The following is a 26,366-nucleotide window of genomic DNA, read 5'->3' on the forward strand; positions in this document are numbered from 1 at the left end:
TATATCAATACAGTGTGCAGGGATACAGTCCGTAAGCACACATGATTGGTTCCTACATTATATATCAATATATATCAATGCAGTCTGCAGGGATACAGTCCGTAAGCACACATGATTGGTTCCTACATTATATATCAATATATATCAATACAGTCTGCAAGGGATACAGTCCGTAAGCACACATGATTGGTTCCTACATTATATATCTATATATATCAATACAGTCTGCAGGGATACAGTCCGTAAGCACACATGATTGGTTCCTACATTATATATCAATATATATCAATACAGTCTGCAAGGGATACAGTCCGTAAGCACACATGATTGGTTCCTACATTATATATCAATATATATCAATACAGTCTGCAAGGGATACAGTCCGTAAGCACACATGATTGGTTCCTACATTATATATCAATATATATCAATACAGTCTGCAGGGATACAGTCCGTAAGCACACATGATTGGTCCACTAATAGTACTAACCTTTAACACTTCATTTGACTCATTTTCATTCATTACTAGTTTCCATGTAACTGTTTTTATATTGTTTTACTTTCTTTTTTATTCAAGAAAATGTTTTAAATTTATTTATCTTATTTTATTTTATAAACATTTTTAAAAAGGACCTTATCTTCACCATACCTGGTTGTCCAAATTAGGCATAATAATGTGTTAATTCCACGACTGCATATATCGGTATCGCTTGATATCGGTATCGGTAATTAAGAGTAGGACAATATCGGATATCGGCAAAAAGCCATTATCAGACATCCCTAAATGAAAGGTTTAAAAAAGCCGCATCATTCACTGGCTTGTTGCTATATGCAAATATGTGTCTCCACTCAGGGGAAATAGTGATGGGCATCACGGCACACTTATGTAACTTGCAAGGTTAGCGGACCACATCCACAGCAGCTGGACTGCCTCGGCTTAGAGGAGCACGGCGTCATCCTGTGATTTCTCTGAATTGATATAAGCCACCTTGACCTCATGATGGAAGGTGATTGTGATGAATAAATATATATTAGGTGTTGCAGTCAAACCACATCTGGCCCTCCACCTCATTTTATATGTGTCAACAAAGTACTTTTTATATTTTATATATACCGGGTTGGTAGAGTGGTAGAGCAACTTGAGGGTTCCAGGTTCGATCCCCGCTTCCGCCATCCTAGTCACTGCCGTTGTGTCCTTGGGCAAGACACTTTACCCACCTGCTCCCAGTGCCACCCACACTGCTTTAAATGTAACTCAGACATTGGGTTTCACTATGTAAAAGCGTTTTGAGTCACTAAACATAAAAAACATACAAGTTCAATTAAATGTAATTAAGTTTAATTTAATTTAATTTAAATACATTTTATTTTATTAAATTGAATTAAATTTAATTATATTTAATTCAATTCTTTTTGGCGCCGTTACAAATACAAAACTCACATTTGGAGATGCATAAAAAACCTAAAAGTTAAATTAAATGTAATTAAGTTTGATTAAATTTAATTAAAATAAATTTTATTTTATTTAATTAAATTACATTTAATTTAATTTAATTACATTTAATTCAATTATTTTTGGCTTTGTTACAAATACAATACAATATTGCTCAGTTGGTAGAGTGGCCGTGCCAGGAATTTGAAGGTTCCAGGTTCGATCCCCGCTTCCGCCCTCCTAGTCACTGCCGTTGTGTCCTTGGGCAAGACACTTGACCCACCTGCTCCCAGTGCCACCCACACTGCTTTAAATGTAACTCAGACATTGGGTTTCACTATGTAAAAGCGCTTTGAGTCACTAAACATAAAAACCATAAAAGTTCAATTAAATGTAATTAAGTTTAATTTAATTTAATTTAAATAAATTTGATTTTATTAAATTGAATTAAATTTAATTGAATTACATTTAATTAAATTCTTTTTGGCGCCGTTACAAAAACAAAACTCACATTTGGAGATGCATAAAAAACATAAAAGTTAAATTAAATGTAATTAAGTTTAATTCAATTCAATTAAAATAAATGTAATTTTATTTAATTTTATTTAATTTAATTACATTTAATTCAATTATTTTTGGCTTTGTTACAAAAACAAAACAATATTGCTCGGTTGGTAGAGTGGCCGTGCCAAGAATTTGAAGGTTCCAGGTTCGATCCCCGCTTCCGCCATCCTAGTCACTGCCGTTGTGTCCTTGGGCAAGACACTTTACCCACCTGCTCCCAGTGCCACCCACACTGCTTTAAATGTAACTCAGACATTGGGTTTCACTATGTAAAAGGGCTTTGAGTCCATCCATCCATCCATTTTCTACCGCTTATTCCCTTTTGGGGTCGCGGGGGGCACTGGAGACTATCTCAGCTACAATCGGGCGGTCACTAAACATAAAAACCATAAAAGTTAAATTAAATGTAATTAAGTTTAATTTAATTTAATTAAAATAAATGTAATTTTATTTTATTAAATTGAATTAAATTTAATTTAATTATATTTAATTCAATTCTTTTTGGCGCCGTTACAAATACAAAACTCACATTTGGAGATGCATAAAAAACATAAAATTTAAATTAAATGTAATTAAGTTTAATTAAATTAAATTAAAATAGATGTAATTTTATTTTATTAAATTAAATTAAATTTAATTTAATTTAATTACATTTAATTCAATTATTTTTGGCTTTGTTACAAATACAAAACAGTATTGCTCGGTTGGTAGAGTGGCTGTGCCAAGAACCTGAAGGTTCCAGGTTCGATCCCTGTTTCCGCCATCCTAGTCACTGCCGTTGTGTCCTTGGGCAAGACACTTTACCCACCTGCTCCCAGTGCCACCCACACTGCTTTAAATGTAACTCAGACATTGGGTTTCACTATGTAAAAGCGCTTTGAGTCACTAAACATAAAAACCATAAAAGTTAAATTAAATGTAATTAAGTTTAATTTAATACATTTAAATAAATGTAATTGTATTTTATTAAATTGAATTAAATTTAATTGTATTATATTTAATTCAATTTTTTTTGGCGCCGTTACAAATACAAAACTCACATTTGGAGATGCATAAAAAACATAACATTTAAATTAAATGTAATTAAGTTTAATTAAATTAAATTAAAATAAATGTTATTTTATTTTATTAAATTAAATTTAATTTAATTTAATTTAATTACATTTAATTCAATTATTTTTGGCTTTGTTACAAATACAAAACAGTATTGCTCGGTTGGTAGAGTGGCCGTGCCAGGAATTTGAAGGTTCCAGGTTCGATCCCCGCTTCCGCCATCCTAGTCACTGCCGTTGTGTCCTTGAGCAAGACACTTCACTCCCAGTGCCACCCACACTGGTTTAAATGTAACTTAGATATTGAGTTTCACTATGTAAAAGCGCTTTGAGTCACTAGAGAAAAGCGCTATATAAATATAATTCACTTCACATATTTCCATTTTGACAAGATAAAAATACACGTACAGCATGAGCTTCTAAACTTTAAAATGATCTAATAATGCAATAAATAATATACTACCATACAAAACCCGAAAGCGGTGAAGTTGTCACGTTGTGTAAATGGTCAATAAAAAGAGAATACAACAAATCCTTTTCAACTTATATTCAATTGAATAGACTGCAAAGACAAGATATTTCATGTTCACACTGACAAATTAATGCAAATAATCATTAACTTAGAATTTAATGGCAGCAACACATTGCAAACAAGTTGTCACAGGGGCATTTTTACCACTGTGTTACATGGCCTTTCCTTTTAACAACACTCAATAAACGTTTGGGAACTGAGGACACACATTTTGGAAGCCCACATAGAAGTCACGTCGTGACATTGCTGGTTTTACGAGCAGAGGAGCATGTTCGGCAGCGCACAATCACAGAGTACTTACAAGCAGACACAGTGTGTAGACAGAAAAGGGAGAATGGACGCATTTTGGCTTAAAAACTGAGGATAAAAGTGAAGTTATAACACTGAAGCGCCCTCAGGAAGAGGTGCTTTAAGACATGGCTAGCTAGCGGCTAACATCCATCCGCAGTCTGCCGTGTTTTAGCTACTTCTAAATCACTAATCCTCGTCTCCATGGCGACAAATAAAGTCAGTTTCTTACAAGTATCATTATCACTGCAGGACGAGGAATAGCTAAACATGCTTCACTACACACCGTAGCTCAGCTGCATCAAAATGTAAACAAACGCCATTGGTGGATCGACACCTAACATCCACTGTAATGATACCAAGTACAAGCACATATCGAGTCAATAATACTATGATTACGTCGATATTTTTGGGCATCACAACATCTTCTTTAATTTAAAAAAAATGTATATTATGTTTATAAAGTCAGGAAATATGTCCCTGGACACCTGAGGACTTTGAATATGACCAATGTATGATCCTGTAACTACTTGGTATCACATCCATACCTAAATGTGTGGTATCATCCAAAACTAATGTCAAGTATCAAAGAAGAGAAGAATAAGTGATTATTACATTTTTTGAAGTGTAGATAGAACATGTTGAAACAGGAAGTAAGGAGATATTAACAGTAAATGAACAAGTAGATTAATAATATTTTTTTACAGCTTGTCCTTCATAATGTGTATAAAATAATAGGTGTATAAATGACACAATATGTTACTGCATAGACTAATTAGGAGTCTTTGTTTGTTTACTTACTACTAAAAGACAAGTTGTCAGTACAATTATACACACATTTATATTCATACTGTATATTATTCACTGTTAAAAGCGGCCTTCTGAGGGCAACCATAACTGTGATGTGGCCCTCAATGAAAAGGGAACTCCGGCTTCCTCCCACCTCCAAAGACATGCACCTGGCAACACTAAAAATGGGCCCTAGTGTGTGAATGTTGTCTATCTGCATACTTGCCAACCTTGAGACCTCCGATTTCGGGAGGTGGAGGGTGGGGGGCGTGGTTGGGGGCGTGGTTAAGAGGGGAGGAGTATATTGACAGCTAGAATTCACCAAGTCAAGTATTTCATTATATATATATATATATATATATATATATATATATATATATATATATATATATATATATATATATCTACATCCTGAAAATATGCAAACAAAACTGTGTTTGGATAATTGATACTTCAAACTTGCATAAATAAATATTAAGGAATATAACATAACTTGGCTTCTGAGAGCTTCAAAATGTAATGAATAAAATGTTAAAGTTGTTGATAAACAAGCAATTATTTTAATAATTAAATATGGTCATTTTAAATTAATTATTATGATCATTTAAAATTAATTATTTCAAATATGCTTATTTTAATGTTTAATTCTATGGCTGAGTGTAATAAGGAGTCAGAAAAAATACAAATAAAAATATAATTAATTTTGATGGTTTTTAGCTAAGTATAGTAAAAAAAAAAATATTTATTTTTTTATTAATATATATATTTATTTTTAGGTAAGATAAACATAATAATACAATTTATTTGTAGTCTGGATGATTTAGTTCTTGTCACCCTGTTGTCCTCCCGTCATGAAAAAAGGCTGTCCTCACTCAGGTCCGCATGGAGCTGGAGGGGGCGTGGCCTCCAGCTCCGGCTGAAAACCGGGAGATTTTCGGGAGAATATTTGTCCCGGGAGGTTTTCGGGAGAGGCGCTGAATTTCGGGAGTCTCCCGGAAAATTCGTGAGGGTTGGCACGTATGAATTAACCATAAAAATAGGATTTTTTTTTTTACAGTGTGATACACCAACTTATATTATTGTCTTCATGAAAGAAAGGAATGTTAAGCATGCTTGTCTTATCATTCAACACCTTTAACTTCTTAACAAAAACCTCTCTTTTATAAATGATAAATATGAATGAGGTGGTCAGTTGAAAAGTAGCTCGCCTGCAGAAAAAGTGAGTTGGAGGCTCCCACCTCCTCCTCCTCCTCCTCCTCCTCCTCCTCCACCTCCTCCTCCTCCTCCTCCACCTCCTCCTCCTCCTCCTCCTCCTCCTCCTCCTCCTCCTCCTCCACCTCCTCCTCCTCCTCCTCCTCCTCCTCCTTCTCCACCTCCTCCTCCTCCTCCTCCACCTTCTCCACCTCCTCCTCCTCCTCCTCCTCCTCCTCCTCCACCTTCTCCGCCTCCTCCTCCTCCTCCTCCACCTTCTCCACCTCCTCCTCCTCCTCCTCCTCCACCTCCTCCTCCTCCTCCTCCACCTCCACCTCCTCCTCCTCCTCCTCCTCGTCCTCCTCCTCCTCCTTCTCCACCTCCTCCTCCTCCTCCTCCACCTTCTCCACCTCCTCCTCCTCCTCCTCCTCCTCCTCCTCCTCCTCCTCCACCTTCTCCACCTCCTCCTCCTCCTCCTCCACCTTCTCCACCTCCTCCTCCTCCTCCTCCACCTCCTCCTCCTCCTCCTCCTCCTCCTCCTCCTCCTCCTCCTCCTCTGCATCGCGCATCTTCTTGCAGGGCAAGCTATGGGTGCAGCGGAATCCCGTGACGTCACACCCCGTTCGGTTGCCAAGGGCGACACCCGTGACGTCAATGGGCGGCACCGGCGCGACCACGTGCTCTGTATAAAACCAGCAGCTGGCTGGAGGCGGCGAGTCAGAGCTCAGCGCGGAACATAAATCAACCGTCGGACTTGGAGGAAATATATACATTTTTATATATATATATATTTATTTTTTTTTACCGTTTTTTTCCCCAACATGGCTGTGACTGAAGCTGGATGCGAGCTGACTTACTGCAAAATGAGGGGCATTGTTACTGTTCTCACCGGTGAGCGAGACAATTATTACCATTCATTATTCAAAAAGTATATATTATTATTATTTCAACTATGTACTTGTATAATACTAACACATCACGTGGGTGATTATTAGCTATCGGTGTTGGAGTTCACGACTTTTGAATGGAAAATGCTTCATGGTGCGTGAATGGGTGACCCAAGTGGTTGCGTAACCTGTAAGCCCGCAGCATTAAGAGGCGCACGCAACAGCGCAAATCTGGTATTTGGACCTTGCACGCATTATAACACAACATTTTTTTACATGCTAAATTGGTTTTGACTTCATTAGATTAACAGTGTGTTAGACCCAGCGGGTGTTGTTGATGCAGCACAGTGGAACAGGGGTTTTAAGTGCGTGTGCCTCGCACTAAGAAGGTCATGGGCTCGTTCCTTGGTCTTTCTGTGCGGGGCATGCAAACATGTCGATGGAGAGGGGGTGTGACGTTCATATGTTGTCAATATTCAGTGTTGTATCCTTCATAGTTAATATTGTATATCCCACATTCTTTATTTTCATGTACATTCTGGGTGTCTCATTCCGTAAAAAAATTTAAAATTCCATTCCGTTTTTTAAGGCGGTCTGTCATAACGTTTTTAGCATTCATCCATCCATTTTCTACCGCTTGTCCCTTTCAGGGTTGCGGGGATGCTGCAGCCTGTGTGTAAATGAAGTATATTTTCTTAATAAATGTATTACAAAAATAAACGTATTTTACACTGTAATCATCTCTAATAATAAAACTAAATATTAGTACGGTGGAACAGGGGTTAGCAGGTGTGCCTCACAATAGGAAGGTCATGGGTTTGTTCCTTCGTCTTTCTGTGTGAGAGGGGGTGTGTCGTTCATATGTTGTCAATATTCAGTGTTTTATCCTTCATAGTTAATGTTGTAAATCCCACATTCTTTATTTTCATGTACATTCCGGGTGTCTCATTCCGTAAAAAAAATTAAAATTCCATTATGTTTTTTAAGGCGGTCTGTCATAACGTTTTTAGCATTCATCCATCCATTTTCTACCGTTTGTCCCTTTCGGGGTCGCTGGAGCCTATCTCAGCAATCAGACATTATTGTGAGGTTTTGTATGAGTGTTCCTAAAAATAGATCTGGCCCGCCACATCAATTTGTGTGGCCCCTGAAAGCGTGGAAATAATATTCATCCGTCCATTTTCTACCGCTTGTCCCTTTCAGGGTTGCGGGGATGCTGGAGCTTATGTGTAAATAAAGTATATTTTCTTACTAAATGTATTACAAAAATAAACGTACCGCGTACAATTACGTATATTTACACTGTATTCATCTCTAATAATAAAATAAAATATTAGCACGGTGGAACAGGGGTTAGTATGTGTGCCTCACGATAAGGTCATGGGTTCGTTCTTTCGTCTTTCTGTGTGGAGTTTGAGTGTAACACTCACAGGAAGAAAACATGCAAACGCCACACATTTCGATGGAGAGGGGGTGTAATATTCATATGTTGTCAATATTCAGTGTTTTATCGTTCATAGTTAATATTGTAAATCCCACATTCTTTATTTTCATGTACATTCTGGGTGTCTCATTCAGTAAAAAAAAAATGTGCATTCCGTTTTTTAAGGCGGTCTGTCATAATGTTTTTAGCATTATAAATATAAATATATTACAAAAATAAATGTACCGCGTACAATTACATATATTTACACTTTAATCATCTCTAATAATAAAACTAAATATTATGTCGTCGTACATTTCAAAACCATGTTATTGTTCAAATAAAGACAAATACTTAAATATCTGCTTGACTTATTTCACAGCAAGTAATCCAACAAACTGTTCATGTCAAAATTTTACAGTAAAAAACATTTTTTACAGTAATATCCACTTTCAATATAAAGTTATAATCCACTATAAAACACAACAACCGTAGATTTTACAGTATAAAAAACTTGTATGAATTTTTACTTTGAAAAAAAAACAGTGGTAACGTTTTTCCATTCCATTTAATTTAATTCCATGTATTTTTTTGTTATTTGCTGTAAAAAAAAAACCTGCAAATATTACGGTAAAATTGTGGCAACTGAGCTGCCAGTTTTATACACTACAATCTCATGATTTGGTGTTGTATCGCATACATAAAAAAATTATACACATGTTTTATATACTTATGATTTCAAAGAAAGTAATCCAACAAACTGTTCCTGTAAATATTTTACAGTAAAGGCATTTTTACAGTAAAATCCACTTTCAATAGAGAGTAATAATACACTATAAAACAACCGTAGATTTTACAGTATAAAAAACTTGCATGGATTTTTACGTTAAAAAAAACAGCGGTACCGTTTTTCCATTCCATTTAATTTAATTCAATGTATTTTTTTTTTTTTATATGCTGTAAAAAAAAAAGAAAACCTGCAAATATTACGGTAAAATTGTGGCGACTGAGCTGCCAGTTTTATACAGTACAATCTAAAGATTTGGTTTTGTACTGCATACATAAAAAAATGATACACATGTTTTTTATACTTATGATTTCAAAGCAAGTAATCCAACAAACTGTTCCTGTAAATATTTTAGTTAAAAAAAAAATGTACAGTAAAATCCACTTTCAATATAGAGTAGAGTAATAATACACTATAAAACAACCATAGATTTTACAGTATAAAAAACCTGCATGGATTTTTACAATAAAAAAAACAGCGGTACCGTTTTTCCATTCCATTTCATTTAATTCCATGTATTTTTTTATTTTATTAATTCATCCATTTTCTACCGCTTATTTTTTTATTTTATATGCTGTAAAAAAAGAAAAGAAAACCTGCAAATATTACGATAAAATTGTGGCGTCTGAGCTGCTAGTTTTATACATTTAGTTTTGTACAGCGTGAGTAAAAATAGACAGACAATTATACACATGTTTTATATACACACATTTATATTCATACTGTATATTATTCACTGTTAAAAGCGGCCCTCTGAGGGCAACCATAACTGCGATGTGGCCCTCAATGAAAAGGGAACTCCGGCTTCCTCCCACCTCCAAAGACATGCACCTGGCAACACTAAAAATGGGCCCTAGTGTGTGAATGTTGTCTATCTGCATACTTGCCAACCTTGAGACCTCCGATTTTGGGAGGTGGAGGGTGGGGGGCGTGGTTGGGGGCGTGGTTAAGAGGGGAGGAGTATATTTACAGCTAGGATTCACCAAGTCAAGTATTTCATATATATATATATATAAAAGAAATACTTGAATTTCAGTGTTCATTTATTTACACATATACACACACATAACACTCATCTACTCATTGTTGAGTTAAGGGTTGAATTGTCCATCCTTGTTCTATTTGTCACTATTTTTCTAACCATGCTGAACACCCTCTCTGATGATGCATTGCTGTGTGGCACGCAAAAAGTGCTTTCATCAAATGCACTAGATGGCAGTATTGTCCTGTTTAAGAGTGTCACAACATTGCTGTTTACGGCAGACGAACTGCTTTACGGTAGACGAAAAACGTGACTGCTGTTGTTGTGTGTTGTTGCCGTGCTGGGAGGACGTTAATGAAACTGCCTAACAATAAACCCACATAAGAAACCAAGAACTCGCCCTCCATCATTCTACAGTTATAACATGATTGGGCAGGTACGTTGTACGTCAAGGGTGATGGGTCAAATGCAGAGAATAATTTCGCCACACCTAGTGTGTGTGTGACAATCATTGGTACTTTAACTTTTTAACTTTATATTGTGTGCCTGAATTTCGGGGGATTTTCGGGAGAAAATTTGTCCCGGGGGGTTTTCGGGAGAGGCGCTGAATTTCGGGAGTCTCCCGGAAAATCGGGGAGGGTTGGCAAGTATGTCTATCTGTGTTGGCCCTTGTCCATGGTGGTGTACCTGCCTTCTGCCTGAAGGCAGCTGGGATAGCCCCCAGAGGGACAAGCGGTATAAAATTGATGAATGGGTGTAGTTTGAAGCTGCATATGATATATTCTATTCTGAAGTTTAGGTTACTTGAATCATCTTGCATTCACCATCATTACCACAATAATAGACAGCGTTGAATTCATGCCGATATAGTAGTGATATTCGTTCAGTTCAAAATTTGGAAGATTCGTGCAGAAAATTTCCAAAAACACAAGAGTGCTCTTGTTGTTTCAACTGGTAACCCGGGGGCCAAATCTGGCCACAATACCAAAACTTGGGAGACAAACATTTATGTAGCAAATTCCTAAAAACACTATCATGCTCCTGTTGTATAGAGGAACTTGGGCCACGGATCCTTGCTAGCAAACACTGGGGTCCAAACTTTTGATTGACCTATTTGAGGTGTTCCTCAAGGCTCTCTTTTTAATCCTCCCCTTTTTGGCAGTTACATGGGGTTTTGTTTTGGAAATGTGATTAATGTGACTAATGTGTTGCTATAGCGTATAGAGCTGTGAATACCGCACGATTCCATTCCTTTCTTGGGGGTAACGATTCCATTCAGGATAGATTCTCGATTAAAAGCCATCCTCAATTCAAAATCTATACTTTTTTTTTGATAACATTGGGTGTCATTTCTATGATTAACTACATTCCTCCATAAAATAGACGAACAGCTCGGATAAATTGACTTCAAAGAAAACAGGTTTTGTTTCATCAAATTCTACCCAAACATTGAATAAAGTCAAATACAAATAAGGCAACAAGAGAAGTATCCAAACAACATCTATATCAACAATAGGATTTGCCTGAGTGGCTGGACAGGACAGATTATATATGTGTGTGTGTGTGTGTATATATATGTGTGTGTATATATCTACATATATCCATATTTAAGAGTTACTTCTTTATTCATAGTCTTATTAGAAAACAGCTAGTGTTTTTCCATTTGTTTTCTTCCTGGTTGTCCGCAAGTCCACTGTGAGTTACCTTGACTTTAGGAATGTGAGGAGGACAGATACCCCTTTCCTTATCTGTTCCTGTGTCCAGCTGAGGGAGAAAATGGGCATGTGTTCGGGCTGGAGGGAGGGACAACGAGGATGGGAGCGAGAAACATATAGAAGAGAAGGTTTCCGTATTTTAGATTAGATCATTTTAGCTGCGCTAGTGAACGCTTGCTGTACTGGATTGGTCTCACGTTTATTTTCAAAGCCTTGAAAATAAATCACAAAATACCCATTCTGTCTGGTGGTCAAATTGAACTCAGCTTATGTGTCATAAAAAGAACTTGGGAGTGACCAGCAACTTAAATTCCCTGGGAGGAACATCTGGTCCAAACGCAACAATATATACATATGTATATATGTGTATATATATATATATATATATATATATATATATATATATATATATATATATATGTATGTGTATATATGTACAGTATATATGCATATGTATATATGTGTATGTACATATATAATGTATATATATATATATATATATATATATATATATATATATATATATATATATATATATATATATATTTGTTTTTTGTTTTTTTAAATTGATAAAGAACCGTTACAAATAAGAATTGCGATTTATTCAAAAATAATAATAAAAAAAAATGTGACACCCCTTGTTGACTTTAGATACAGTCAGTAGTCATTTGTTCAACCTCTTTAGTTCATCTCGTGGTGTTCCTCAAGGTTCCATTTTAGGTCCTCATCATTTGGGCGAAAAAAAACCTGAGATATTCACATTTTTGCAGAAGGTCCTTAAAAACATGCAGAACACTTCTGTAACTCTGACAAAAAATAAATAGACCAAGATCCAATGTCTACTGTAGAGGACACTGGTTCTCTGGAATATACAAAATTCGACTAATAGTGAAGATCCTTCGCTTTCTGGAAATGTGGCCCCCAAAACAATGAATATAGAGGAACATGGACCAGTGTGAACACATTGGAAGACCCTCGCATTGACCTTTTAACCTCCTTCACCACAGTGGACACTTGTTTTTTTCCACCAACAGAAGTATTGTCTTTAGAAACGTAGCTAAATGTCCACTACAGAGGGTGTTGGTTCTTCCAAATAATAGTGAAGGGAGACAATTTTAGCTTTTTTAGAAATGTGAATTTTGCATACAATGGCTATCCCTCCCTAATACGTAACTGCAGAGGGCGCTGGTTCTCAGGAGGATACATTTGGACCCGTTTGTGCTCTTTGCCAACTTCAATGCCTTTTCTTCTCCTTTCAGCTTTCATCAAAGAGAGAAAAATGGGCTTGAATGACTTCATCCAGAAGCTGGTGTCCACCCCTCATATCTGTCAACAGTGAGTACAATCTCCATGGACAATGCTCCAAATGAGGATTAAGCACAATGGGGATCATCGGGTGGTTATTTTCTGACTGCTCGCCCCAACTAATCTAATCTGCCACCTGAGCTTGGTGGGGAGAACATTCTGTGAAAAGCTTAATCTGGGTCCAAGAAGCCAGGGTAAGAATAGGCCTTTCATGATGAGCGCTTAGCAACCTCGCCACTGTGCTTAATCCTCACCTTTTACGTTAAACCCCAGTCATTCAGTTAGAACCTCATATGCCTTGGGCAGTCACTTAGCGGCTGATATTGTAACAATAACCAAATATCTTTCATCGGCGTCCTCCGAGTGCTCGGAGAGCCGCCTTGTCACGGGTCAGCCGCTTAAGCTTTTTCTCAGACGGGTTAATGGCGTAAACCTGACCTGTCTGGATGTTGTAGACGGCGTGGAATCCCTCCACGGGCGTTGAGTTCAGAGTGTGGAGGAGTCCGTTCCAATGAAGCCATCTTGTCTCTTCGCAGTGTTGAAGTCAACAACTTCCTGAAGATTGATGAGAATCAGAACCAAGACGTTGAAGACGGCCAACTTCCTGATAGGGTAAGCAGAGGCTGAATCAGAATATTAAATACAGGCTGTCAAACTTGTTTTCATTCAAGACCACATTAAGGCATATCTAAATGTATAAATTCCCTTTATGATATTGTTACACTTGGAGAAGGCATTCAACCGTGTCCCTCGGGAAGTCCTGTGGGGAGTGCTCAGAGAGTATGGGGTATCGGACTGTCTGATTGTGGCAGTCCGCTCCCTGTATGATCAGTGTCAGAGCTTGGTCCGCATTGCCGGCAGTAAGTCGGACACGTTTCCAGTGAGGGTTGGACTCCGCCAAGGCTGCCCTTTGTCACCCATTCTGTTCATAACCTTTATGGACAGAATTTCGAGGCGCAGTCAAGGCGTTGAGGGGATCTGGTTTGGTGGCTGCAGGATTAGGTCTCTGCTTTTTGCAGATGGTGTGGTCCTGATGGCTTCATCTGTCCAGGATCTTCAGCTCTCGCTGGATCGGTTCGCAGCCGAGTGTGAAGCGACTGGGATGAGAATCAGCACCTCCAAGTCCGAGTCCATGGTTCTCGCCCGGAAAAGGGTGGAATGCCATCCTCGGGTTGGGGAGGAGACCCTGCCCCAAGTGGAGGCGTTCAAGTACCTCGGAGTCTTGTTCACGAGTGAGGAAAGAGTGGATGGTGAGATCGACAGGCGGATCGGTGCGGCATCTTCAGTAATGCGGACGCTGTATCGATCCGTTGTGGTGAAGAAGGAGCTGAGCCGGAAGGCAAAGCTCTCAATTTAGCGGTCGATCTACGTTCCCATCCTCACCTATGGTCATGAGCTTTGGGTTATGACCGAAAGGACAAGATCACGGGTACAAGCGGCCCAAATGAGTTTCCTCCGCCGGGTGGCGGGTCTCTCCCTTAGAGATAGGGTGAGAAGCTCTGTCATCCGGGAGGAGCTCAAAGTAAAGCCGCTGCTCCTCCACATCGAGAGGAGCCAGATGAGGTGGTTCGGGCATCCGGTCAGGATGCCACCCGAACGCCTCCCTAGGGAGGTGTTTAGGGCACGTCCGACCGGTAGGAAGCCACGGGGAAGACCCAGGACACGTTGGGAAGACTATGTCTCCCGGCTGGCCTGGGAACGCCTCGGGATCCCCCGGGAGGAGCTGGACGAAGTGGCTGGGGAGAGGAAAGTCTGGGCTTCCCTGCTTAGGCTGCTGCCCCCGCGACCCGACCTCGGATAAGCGGAAGAAGATGGATGGATATTGTTACACAATACACAGTGTAAAGTTTGGACACACCTTCTCATTCAATGCATTTTCTTTCATTTTCATGACTATTTATTTACCTATTAGTTTGTCACTGAAGGCATCAAAACTATGACACCTGTGAAGTGAAAACCATTTCAGGTGACTACCTCTTGAAGCCCATGGAGAGAATGCCAAGAGTGTGCAAAGCCGTAATCAGAGCAAAGGGTGGCTATTTTGAAGAAACTAGAACATAAAACATGTTTTCAGTTATTTCACCTTTTTTTGTTAAGTACATAACTCCACATGTGTTCATTCATAGTTTTGATGTGACAATCTACAATGTAAATAGTCATGAAAATAAAGATTGAATGAGAAGGTGTGTCCAAACTTTTGGCCTGTACTGTATTTGATTATTACATATTTTGTATATATGTGGTAAAAATTTGCCAAAATGTTACCATAAAATGTCTGGTGGTTTTTACAGCATTAATGGAAAAACAGTACCACTGTTTGTTTTTTTACAGTATAATCCTGGCGACTGAGCTGCCAGTTTCTTTGTTTTTTACTGTCAAATCTACTGTTGTTTTTACAGCATATTAAGGTCAACGGAAATAGGGGCCACTGTTGTTTTTTTTACAGTAAAATTCAGGGTTGTTTTTTTAACTGTATAATCTACGGTTATTGTTTTTACAGTTTAATACTGTAAATGGGAAAAACAGAATCCGGTAGAATTCTGTCAACTGAGTTACCTTTTTATTTATTTATTTTTACAATAAAATATACGGTTATTGTTTCCACAGTGTATTAGTGTAAATGGAAAAACGGTCCAACTTTTTTTTACAGAATAAATCTGGCGACTGTGCTTCCTTTTTTTTTGTTTTGTTTTGTAAAATCGTTGTTTCACAATATGTTACTGTAAATGGAAAAACAGTACCACTGTTTTTTTCTTGCATTAGAATTCTGGAAACTGACTTACCTTTTTAATCATTTATTTATTTATTTTTTTACCATAAATCTACTGTTATTGTTTCCACGGTGTATTAGTGTAAATGTAAAAACGGTCCAACTTTTTTTTACAGTATAAATTCAATTTTTTCCATTTTCCATCCATATTTTTTTTTACGGTAAAATCGTAGTTTTTACAGTTTATTACTGGAAATGGGAAAATGCTCTCAGTTCGGGGTTTTTTACAGTAGATTTTGGCATTGAAAAAAAAAATATATATATATATATATATATATATATATATGTGTGTATATATATATATATATATATATATATGTCTTAATAAGGTTATCCAAAAAATAGTGCTCAATACCGTAGTAGAGCGCAATATATGTATGTGTGGGGAAAAAAATCACAAGACTACTTCATCTCTACAGGCCTGTTTCATGAGGGGGTTCCCTCAATCATCAGGAGATCTCCTGATGATTGAGGGAACCCCCTCATGAAACAGGCCTGTAGAGATGAAGTAGTCTTGTGATTTTTTTTCCCACACATACATATATATATATATATATATATATACAGTACAGGCCAAAAGTTTGGACACACCTTCTCCTCATTCTATGCGTTTTCTTTATTTTCATGACTATTTACATTGTAGATTGTCACATCAAAACTATGAATGAACACATGTGGAGTTATGTACTTAACAAAAAAAAGGTGAAATAACTGAAAACATGTTTTATATTCTAGTTTCTTCAAATTAGCCACCCTTTGCTCTGATTACTGCTTTGCACACTCTTGGCATTCTCTCGATGAGCTTCAAGAGGTAGTCACCTGAAATGGTTTTCACTTCACAGGTGTGCTTGAAGCTCATGGAGAGAATGCCAAGAGTGTGCAAGGCAACAATCAGAGTAAAGGGTGGCTATTTTGAAGAAACTAGATTATAAAACAAGTTTTCAGTTATTTCACCTTTTTTTGTTAAGTACATAACTCCACATGTGTTCATTCATAGTTTTGATGTGACAATCTACAATGTAAATAGTCTATTTCTTTTGTCAGAGTTACACATTTCGGGAAAAATGCAAAATGACTATCAGGCTGATCTTAATGCTTGGTGGAGGCTTAATGTTTATATGATCACATAGTATGTATGTGGAGGCTTAATGTTTATATGATCACATAGTATGTATGTGGAGGGTTAATGTTTATATGATCACATAGTATGTATGTGGAGGGTTAATGTTTATATGATCACATAGTATGTATGTGGAGGGTTAATGTTTATATGATCACATAGTATGTATGTGGAGGCTTAATGTTTATATGATCACATAGTATGTATATTGCAGTTTACTCATAGCTTTCCTTATTCTTGTCTTTCAGATGTTCCTAACTTCGCAAATGTCCCTAGCTGAGGACACTCAGTAAGTACCCTGCACATACTTTTTCAACGCGAAAAAAATTCTGCCAAATCCTAATTATTGTGCTTCTGCAGGATCAAACCGTGTGACTTCGACTACCTCAAGATCATAGGCAAAGGCAGCTTCGGAAAGGTGCCTATTTCTTCCTGGGACCTCTGTCGCCTGTTTTCTTCGCTAACGTCCTTTTTGCTTCAGGTTCTGCTCGCACGACACAAGGAGTCCACCACATATTACGCCGTCAAAGTGCTACAGAAGAAAATTATCCTCAAGAAGAAAGAGGTGTGCTTTCTACACATGAACAGTGTTGGTTGCAGTATTAAAATAACCATTGATAAAACTCATTCTTCTACCCTTCCTTCCAGCAAAACCATATCATGGCTGAACGCAGTGTGCTGATGAAAAACATCAAACATCCTTTCCTGGTGGGGCTGCACTACTCCTTCCAGACTACTGACAAACTTTACTTTGTACTCGACTACGTTAACGGCGGAGAGGTACGTTTAAAAAGGCTCGCCACTAACTATTGCAGATGAAAATCTACCGTTTTTTTGTTGGTATTTATCATTTTATTTCAAAAAAACATAATTTTTGAAAAAATTTAAAAATCTATATGTGTATATATATATATATATATATATATATATATATATATGTGGAGGGGGGCGTGGCCTGCCGGCCTGCCGCGGAACGGGGTGTTGCCAGGACCGGCCTCAAAGACAGCGACAGGTACATAGATGGCCCAGGTGGGTCTTGTTATCTAAGCACCTGTTGCCTTTATTAGCAGCAGCCGTGATGAGACGAGGAGTCGGGGTTGGAGGTGCTGCTGAGCGAACGCAGCAGACAAAGACACTTTGCTGAAAAGCTAAAGCCTCTGCACCTTTTTATGGAAATAAAACAGTGTTAAACCCTGAAATTCCTGGCTATCTTGGCAGTGTGTGGTGGTCCGAAGAACCTCTACATTTGCAAATATAGAGGCAACCCACTAGAGGGCAACCTCTAGTGGGTTCTTCGGACCACCACACACTGCCAGGAGAGCCAGGAATTTCAGGGCATAACATTATTTTATTTTCATAAAAAGGTGCAGAGGCTTTTGCTTTTCAGCAAAGTGTCTTTGTCTGCTGCTTCCGCTCAGCAGCACCTCCAACCCCGACTCCTCGTCTCATCACGGCTGCTGCTAATAAAGGCGACAGGTGATTAGATAACAGGGCCCCCCCTGGGCCATCTACGCACCTGTCGCTGTCTTCGAGGCCGGTCCTGGCAACACCCCGTTTCGCAATATATATATATATATATATATATATATATATATAGTCGAGATTTCTGTGGTTTATTTGTTAAACAGAAAAAACGGAGGCTATTTCATCCCTACAAGCCTGTTTCGCAGGTTTCCCTTCTCGTCAGGCTTGTAGGGATGAAATAGCCTCTGTGTTTTTTCCTGACCTAACGTATATTCCGCTCTACCCCGGCATTGAGCACTGTAAAACAAATAAGTGAAGTGAATTATATAGCGCTTTTCTCTAGTGACTCAAAGCGCTTTACATAGTGAAACCCAATATCTAAGTTACATTTAAAGCAGTGTGGGTGGCACTGGGAGCAGGTGGGTAAAGTGTCTTGCCCAAGGACACAACGGCAGTAACTAGGATGGCGGGTGCGGGGATTGAACCTGCAACCCTCAAGTTGCTGGCACGGCCACTCTATCAACCGAGCTATACCGCCCCACAAAAAATAAACCACAGAAACCTCGACTATCTATATATATATATATATATATATATATATATATATAATTTTTTTTTCTTTTTTTGTGTGTTATTTTTTGTTTTTTAATTTTTAATATATTTTTTATAATATAATATATATTTTTAGCTCTTCTACCATCTTCAAAGAGAAAGGATCTTCTTAGAGCCCCGAGCCAGATTCTACTCTGCTGAAATTGCAAGTGCACTTGGCTACCTCCACTCCCTGCATATTGTCTACAGGTAATGACAACCCTACAGCGCCCCCTAGTGGACTCTTGCTGTATAACAGCTGGGTTCTTTTTTTTTTTTTTTTGTTCATCTTTTTTTTTTTTTGCCTTCTTCCCAGGGACCTGAAGCCTGAGAACATCCTGTTAGACTCCCAAGGCCACATAGTCCTGACTGACTTCGGTCTCTGCAAAGAGGGACTGGAAGATAACGGCACAACGACAACGTTCTGCGGGACGCCCGAGGTACAGATTCCAAACTGACCCGTGCACGCACTTTGACTAACGTTCGGGTTTTGTTTTCCTAGTATTTGGCTCCTGAGGTGCTCCAGAAGCAAGCCTACGACCGCACAGTTGACTGGTGGTGCCTGGGATCGGTGCTCTACGAGATGCTCTACGGACTTGTGAGTACCACCCGTTTATGTGGCTTGGCTCGCCTGTCCGTGCACTCATTTGATGACTTTTGCCTGGCGCAGCCTCCGTTCTACAGTCGCAACACAGCTGAGATGTACAACAACATCCTGCATAAGGCTCCCGTGCACAAACCCAACGTGTCCAATGCGGGCAGGGAGATGCTGGAGGGGCTCCTGCAGAAGGACCGCACCAAGAGGCTGGGGGTGAAGGAGGACTTTGTAAGTGCACAAAGTGAGACCGGCCTCTTGCAGAACCAATAATAACACAAACATCCGGTTTTTTGTTTTTGTTTCTCTCCCCAGCTCGAACTGAAGTACCATTCCTTTTTCTCGCCAATTAACTGGGATGACCTGATGGCCAAGAAGATCACGCCGCCCTTCATCCCCTCAGTGGTAGGTTCCGTCAATTGTATGTGTGCCACAATTACATTCGGACCGTCACAAAAAGATTTGGTGTGCTGACCCTCGCTCAAAAATATAAGCAAGTGTCCCGTTCCAACTCCGTACAGTAGATGGCAGTAGAACTCTGCTTTTTTTTAACACCTAAATACAGTACAGACCAAAAGTTTGGACACACCTTCTTTCTTTGTTTTCATGACTATTTACATTGTAGATTGTCACATCAAAACTATGTGGGGTTATGTACTTAACAAAAAAGAGGTGAAATAACTGAAAATATGTTTTATATTCTTGTTTCTTCAAAATAGCCACCCTTATAAACAGTACATGTTTAGTGACATGCTAATTCTTATTTTTACCAAATTCCATTGTATGTTATACTCTTCTGACACCACCAGATGGCAGTATAAGTGTCCACATAAGCGGCCATAAGACCCCAATTCAGTAGTGTGCACAATTTTGGAAATAAGAGCTAAAAGGTGCTGTCCACGCATGTGGCCACTAAGCCTTTTAGAGTTTTTTTAAAAAGTACAGATTTGAATCGTTTTGAATCCGGAATCGATCACCCCCACAAATGTAATCGAATCGTGTGGTCCCCAAAACTTCAAAGCCCTAGCATCTACATTGACAATATGATTTGCCTGAGTGACTGGACAGGATTTGTTTATTTATTTATTTCTTTAATTCCTTTTTTTTTTTTTTTTATATCTATTTTTGAATTTTTTATTTTTGAAAGTTCCTTCTGGTTGCATGCAGATGGCATAAAAACGTATTTAAAAAAAAAAGTGATTCTTGTATAAAAAAATATATTTTTCTTTTAAATCGTTTTTTTTAATTTTTGTTAAATCGGAATGAACTACTGTTGTTTTTACAGTGTATTACTGTAAATGGAAAAACGGTACCACTGTTGTTTTTACATTAGAATTCTGGAAACTGAGTTACCTTTTTATTCATTTAGTTGTTTTTTTGTTTTTTTTAAATAAAATCTAGTTATTGTTTCCACGGTGTATTAGTGTAAATTAAATGTTTTCCATTTTACATCCATTTTTCTTTTTTACAGTAAAATCGTAGTTTTTACAGTTTATTACTGGAAATGGGAAAACGCTATCAGTTCGGTTTTTTTACAGTAGATTTTGGCGTTCAAAATAAAAAATTATATGACTCCGAAAAGGACAAGCGGTAGAACATGGATGGATGGATGGATGGATGGATATATATATATATATATATATATATATATATATATATATATATATATATATATATATATCATACTTGCCAACCCTCCCGAATTTTCCGGGAGACTCCCGAAATTCAGCTCCTCTCCCGAAAACCTCCCGGGACAAATATTCTCCCGAAAATCTCCCTATTGATGGGAGGACAACAGGGTGACAAGAACTAAATCATCCAGAGTAGAGATAAATTGTATTATTATGTTTATCTTACCTAAAAATAAATATATTTATTTAATTAAAAAAAATAAAATAAAATAAATACATTTTTATTATTTATTTTTATTTGTATTTTTTCTGACTCCTTATTACATCCAGCCATAGAATTATACATTAAAATAAACATATTTGAAATAATTAATTTTAAATGACCATATTTAATTATTAAAATAATTGCTTGTTTATCAACAACTTTAGCATTTTATTCATTACATTTTGAAGCTCTCAGAAGCCAAGTTATGTTATATTCCTTAATATTTATTTATGCAAGTTTGAAGTATCAATTATCTAAACACAGTTTTGTTTGCATATTTTCAGGATGTAGATATATATATATATATATATATATATATATATATATATATATATATATATATATATATATATATATATATATATATGTATGAAATACTTGACTTGGTGAATTCTGACTGTCAATATACTCCTCCCCTCTTAACCACGCCCCCAACCACGCCCCGCCCCACCCCCCTTACATGTTTACAGTATCACATTCCAACATGTCCGAAAAGAAGTAGGAAGAAGCAGAGTTTATTTAATTGTACCCCTTTTCTACCTGGAAATCATTTCTAACACAATTGTTCACTTTTTTTTTTTTTGATCTTAAACACAACAATGAATTAATAAATAAACATCAATACGGTTCACATACTGTAGATAGGTATTTAATTTACTGAATGGTTCACATCATTTACTAAATGTGATAAGTTACAGTACAGGCCAAAAGTGTGGACACACCTTCTACTAATTCAATGAGTTTTCTTTATTTTCATGACTATTTACATTGTAGATTGTCACATCAAAACTATGAATGAACACATGTGGAGTTATAGACTTAACAAAAAAAAAAAAAGGTGAAATAACTGAAAACATGTTTTATGTTCTAGTTTCTTCAAAATAGCCACCCTTTGCTTTGATTACTTTTTCGCGCACTCTTGGCATTCTCTCCATGAGCTTCAAGAGGTAGTCCCCTCTGAAATGGTTTTTACTTCACAGGTGTGCTTGAAGCTACCCTAACAAAGACTAATGAGAGTTCGCTCCTGCTTTCTTTTGCAGAGCGGTCCCACGGACCTACGCCACTTCGACACGGAGTTCACCCACCTGCCCGTGTCGTCCTCCCTGTGCACCGACACCCTGACGGTGACCGGCAGCGTCAAAGAAGCGGCGGGGGCGTTCCCGGGCTTTTCCTACGGGCCTCCGGAAGACCATTCCTTCATGTGAATTACCGAGAACTCCACCCCGGAAAACTACCCCTGGACGGAGGAGTCTTATTTCCACACGCTGGTTTGGGCGGGTCCACTCGACCCCTCGCCTTGCATAACGGATGCACTGGAGGGTCACCCACGGGTAACCGGGCCTCGCCGGCTACGACGTGACACGGAGAGAAGTGCCTGAGCAAGTCGGACGGCACCTGCGAGAGTTCATAATGCATGTCAAAGCTCTTTCGCTCGTATGGAAACAAGAACGGTGACTCATAATTGATATCGTTGCTTTGGACCAAATTGAAAATGTAAAAACGTCACAAATATCATTTCATCAACACATCGCTGTTTACCTTTATGCAGCATATAATTAAAGCCTCCGACTGTATATAAACTATATTTACTCCTTTTCTAATCTCATTTATTCTAGACAGCAGTAATAACACTGAATATCCATCACAATTACAATGACTTATAGTCAACACTCCAACCAACTAAATATGTTACATGTATTTACGGATTATGTAGAGGAGAATTGTGACTGTTTTGTGCCTGTCCAATGAGGCCTGACCCATCTATTACTGTATGTACAGTACATATCTGCTTTCCATCACCTGTTGTTCCCTCCTGTAGAGAATCCCTATTTATATAAGTGCTTCATTAAGGGAGGGATTTGGCAACATAGGGTTCTTTAAAGGAATTATCGGTCAAACCTGATATGCATATTGAAAAAAGGATGATTGTGTGTACATATATTGGAAATAGAGGCATGTACAGTAAAAGGTGCATTTTCAAGCCTGCTAGGGGGGGGAAAAGAAAGCGCCGCCCAGTTCTACATCATTTTCTTCCATATTTGGAAGCGTTACTTTTTATTTCTCTTTTGTATTTCTATATGTATTTATTTTTTTTCCTGTCGTTGCTACTGTTCAAAGAAAATGATTTACACGATCTATTGTATGAATTAAATGTAAATTAAAGAATTCCAAATAAAATCTGTCAACTAGACTCAGCACCACTGTTGTCATTTTTTACAATATAGTATGCAAGAAAGCATTCACAATTCATTTTTACTTTCACAATGCACAAACTTCCAATAGACAGCCAATAAAACTAGTGTTTGTTGTTCCTCCCAGGGAATTCAAGTTTCTGGTCGCTCCCAAGCTCTTTACGACACTTAAAGCTGAGTAGAAGAACCACCAGAGACAGAATAGGTCTTTTGTAATATATTTGCAAAGCTTTGCAAATATAATGAGACCAGTCCAGCATAGAACATTCAATCGCGCAGCTAAGATGGTCTGATCCAAAATATGGAAACCTTCTATTCTATAAAGTCTCTCTCTCTCCCACCCTCGCTGTCTTGTCTTTCCAGCCCAAACACATGCCCATTGTCCTCCGCAGCTGGACACAAGAAGAGATAAGGAGAAGGATTATCTCTCCTCCTTACATTCCATAGTCAAGGTTAGCACACAGTATTTGCAGACAACCAAAAGACCACAATTGGAAGAAAAACACTAGCTGTTTTGTAATATGATTATGAAAATAAAGAAGTAACACTTAAATACGGATATATGTAAATATCTGCCTCCGACAGTATATATATATATATATATATATATATATATATATATATATATATATATATATATATATATATATATATATATATATATATAGTTGTGCTCATAAGTTTACATACCCCGGGAGAATTTATGATTTCTTGGCCATTCTTCAGAGAATATGAATGATAACACAAAAACCTTTCTTCCACTCATGCTTATAGGTTGTGTGAAGCTATTTCTTGGCAAACAACTGTCTTTACTCCATACTTGCCAACCCTCCCGGATTCTCCGGGAGACTCCCGAAATTCGGCGCCTCTCCCGAAAACCTCCCGGGACAAATTTTCTCCTGAAAATCTCCCGAAATTCAGGCGGCGCTGGAGGCCACGCCCCCTCCAGCTCCATGCGGACCTGAGTGACGTGTCGACAGCCTGTTTTCACGTCCGCTTTCCCACAATATAAACAGCGTGCCTGCCCAATCACATCATAACTGTAGAATGATGGAGGGCGAGTTCTTGGTTTCTTATGTGTGTTTATTGTTAGGCAGTTTCATTAACGTCCTCCCAGCACGGCAACAACACACAACAACAGCAGTCACGTTTTCGTCTACCGTAAAGCAGTTCGTCTGCCGTAAACAGCAATGTTGAGACACTCTTAAACAGGACAATACTGCCATCTACTGTACATGCATATGTGACAATAACATCTAGGGCTTTTAGAGAGTGCAGTGCACAACTGCGCACACAACAAGGAGACGAAGCAGAATGCATCATCAGAGAGGGTGTTCAGCATGGTTAGAAAAATAGTGACAGAGAATAGAACAAGGATGGACAATTCAACCCTTAACTCAACAATGAGTAGATGAGTGTTATGTGTGTGTATATGTGGAAATAAATGAACACTGAAATTCAAGTATTTCTCTTATATATATATATATATATATATATATATATATATATATATATATATATATATATATATATATATATATATATATATATATATATATATATATATATATATATATATATATAATAAAATAAATATATATATATATATATATATATATATATATATATATATATATATAGCTAGAATTCACTGAAAGTCAAGTATTTCTTATATATACACTTGGTGAATTCTAGCTGTAAATATACTCCTCCCCTCTTAACTATCAGAGTAGGGCTGCAACTAACGCTTAATTTGATAATCGATTAATCTGTCGATTATTTATACTTGCCAACCTTGAGACCTCCGATTTCGGGAGGTGGGGGGGGGGGGGGTGGTCGGGGGTGGGGCGTGGTTGGGGGCGTGGTTAAGAGGGGAGGAGTATATTGACAGCTAGAATTCACCAAGTCAAGTATTTCATATATATATATATATATATATATATATATATATATATATATATATATATATATATATATATATATATATATATATATATATATATATATATACATCCTGAAAATATGCAAACAAAACTGTGTTTGGATAATTGATACTTCAAACTTGCATGAATAAATATTAAGGAATATAACATAACTTGGCTTCTGAGAGCTTCAAAATGTAATGAATAAAATGCTAAAGTTGTTGATAAACAAGCAATTATTTTAATAATTAAATATGATCATTTTAAATGAATTATTATGATAATTTAAAATTAATTATTTCAAATGTTTATTTTAATGTAAAATTCTATGGCTGGATGTAATAAGGAGTCAGAAAAAATAAAAATAAAAATACAATTAATTTTTATGTTTTTAGCAAAATATAGTAAAAATGTATTTTGTTTTTTGTTTTTTTTAATTAATAAATATATTTATTTTTAGGTAACATAATAATACAATGTATCTCTAGTCTGGATGATTTAGTTCTTGTCACCCTGTTGTCTTCCCATAGTGAAAAAAGGCTGTCCTCACTCAGGTCCGGCTGAAAACCGGGAGATTTTCGGGAGAATATTTGTCCCGGGAGGTTTTCGGGAGAGGCACTGAATTTCGGGAGTCTCCCGGAAAATTCGGGAGGGTTGGCAAGTATGCGATTATTACTTTGATTAATCGATTAATAATCGGATAAAAGAGACAAACTACATTTCTGTCCTTTCCGGTTTTTAATTGAAAAAAAACAGCATACTGGCACCATACTTATTTTGATTATTGTTTCTCAGCTGTTTGTACATGTTGCAGTTTATAAATAAAGATTTAAAAATAAAAAAAATAAAAAATTGCCTCTGCGCATGTG

General features: G+C 37.5%; 1 protein-coding gene across 2 annotated transcripts in view; it reads left to right on the plus strand.

Annotated features, from left to right (window-relative positions):
- LOC133621278 (serine/threonine-protein kinase Sgk1) overlaps positions 1–23,574 on the plus strand; it is a 39,202-nt gene extending 15,628 nt beyond the window's left edge. The window contains exons 1-13 of one of the 2 annotated variants that reach the window (XM_061983306.2): positions 6,479–6,739; positions 12,902–12,977; positions 13,484–13,559; positions 17,086–17,126; positions 17,198–17,255; positions 17,319–17,402; positions 17,486–17,617; positions 18,990–19,102; positions 19,209–19,332; positions 19,395–19,490; positions 19,563–19,718; positions 19,803–19,892; positions 22,424–23,574. In XM_061983306.2, coding sequence (XP_061839290.1) covers positions 6,670–6,739; positions 12,902–12,977; positions 13,484–13,559; positions 17,086–17,126; positions 17,198–17,255; positions 17,319–17,402; positions 17,486–17,617; positions 18,990–19,102; positions 19,209–19,332; positions 19,395–19,490; positions 19,563–19,718; positions 19,803–19,892; positions 22,424–22,588 — 1,281 coding nt within the window. In that variant the 5' untranslated portion in view covers positions 6,479–6,669 and the 3' untranslated portion in view covers positions 22,589–23,574. Of the gene's footprint in view, positions 1–6,478; positions 6,740–12,901; positions 12,978–13,483; positions 13,560–17,085; positions 17,127–17,197; positions 17,256–17,318; positions 17,403–17,485; positions 17,618–18,989; positions 19,103–19,208; positions 19,333–19,394; positions 19,491–19,562; positions 19,719–19,802; positions 19,893–22,423 lie in introns of those variants that run through there. The other variant, XM_061983305.1, reaches the window with a different exon arrangement.
- The last annotated feature ends 2,792 nt before the right edge of the window (positions 23,575–26,366 follow it).

This window comes from Nerophis lumbriciformis, linkage group LG21 (assembly GCF_033978685.3).
Source record: "Nerophis lumbriciformis linkage group LG21, RoL_Nlum_v2.1, whole genome shotgun sequence".
Lineage (NCBI taxonomy): Eukaryota > Metazoa > Chordata > Actinopteri > Syngnathiformes > Syngnathidae > Nerophis > Nerophis lumbriciformis.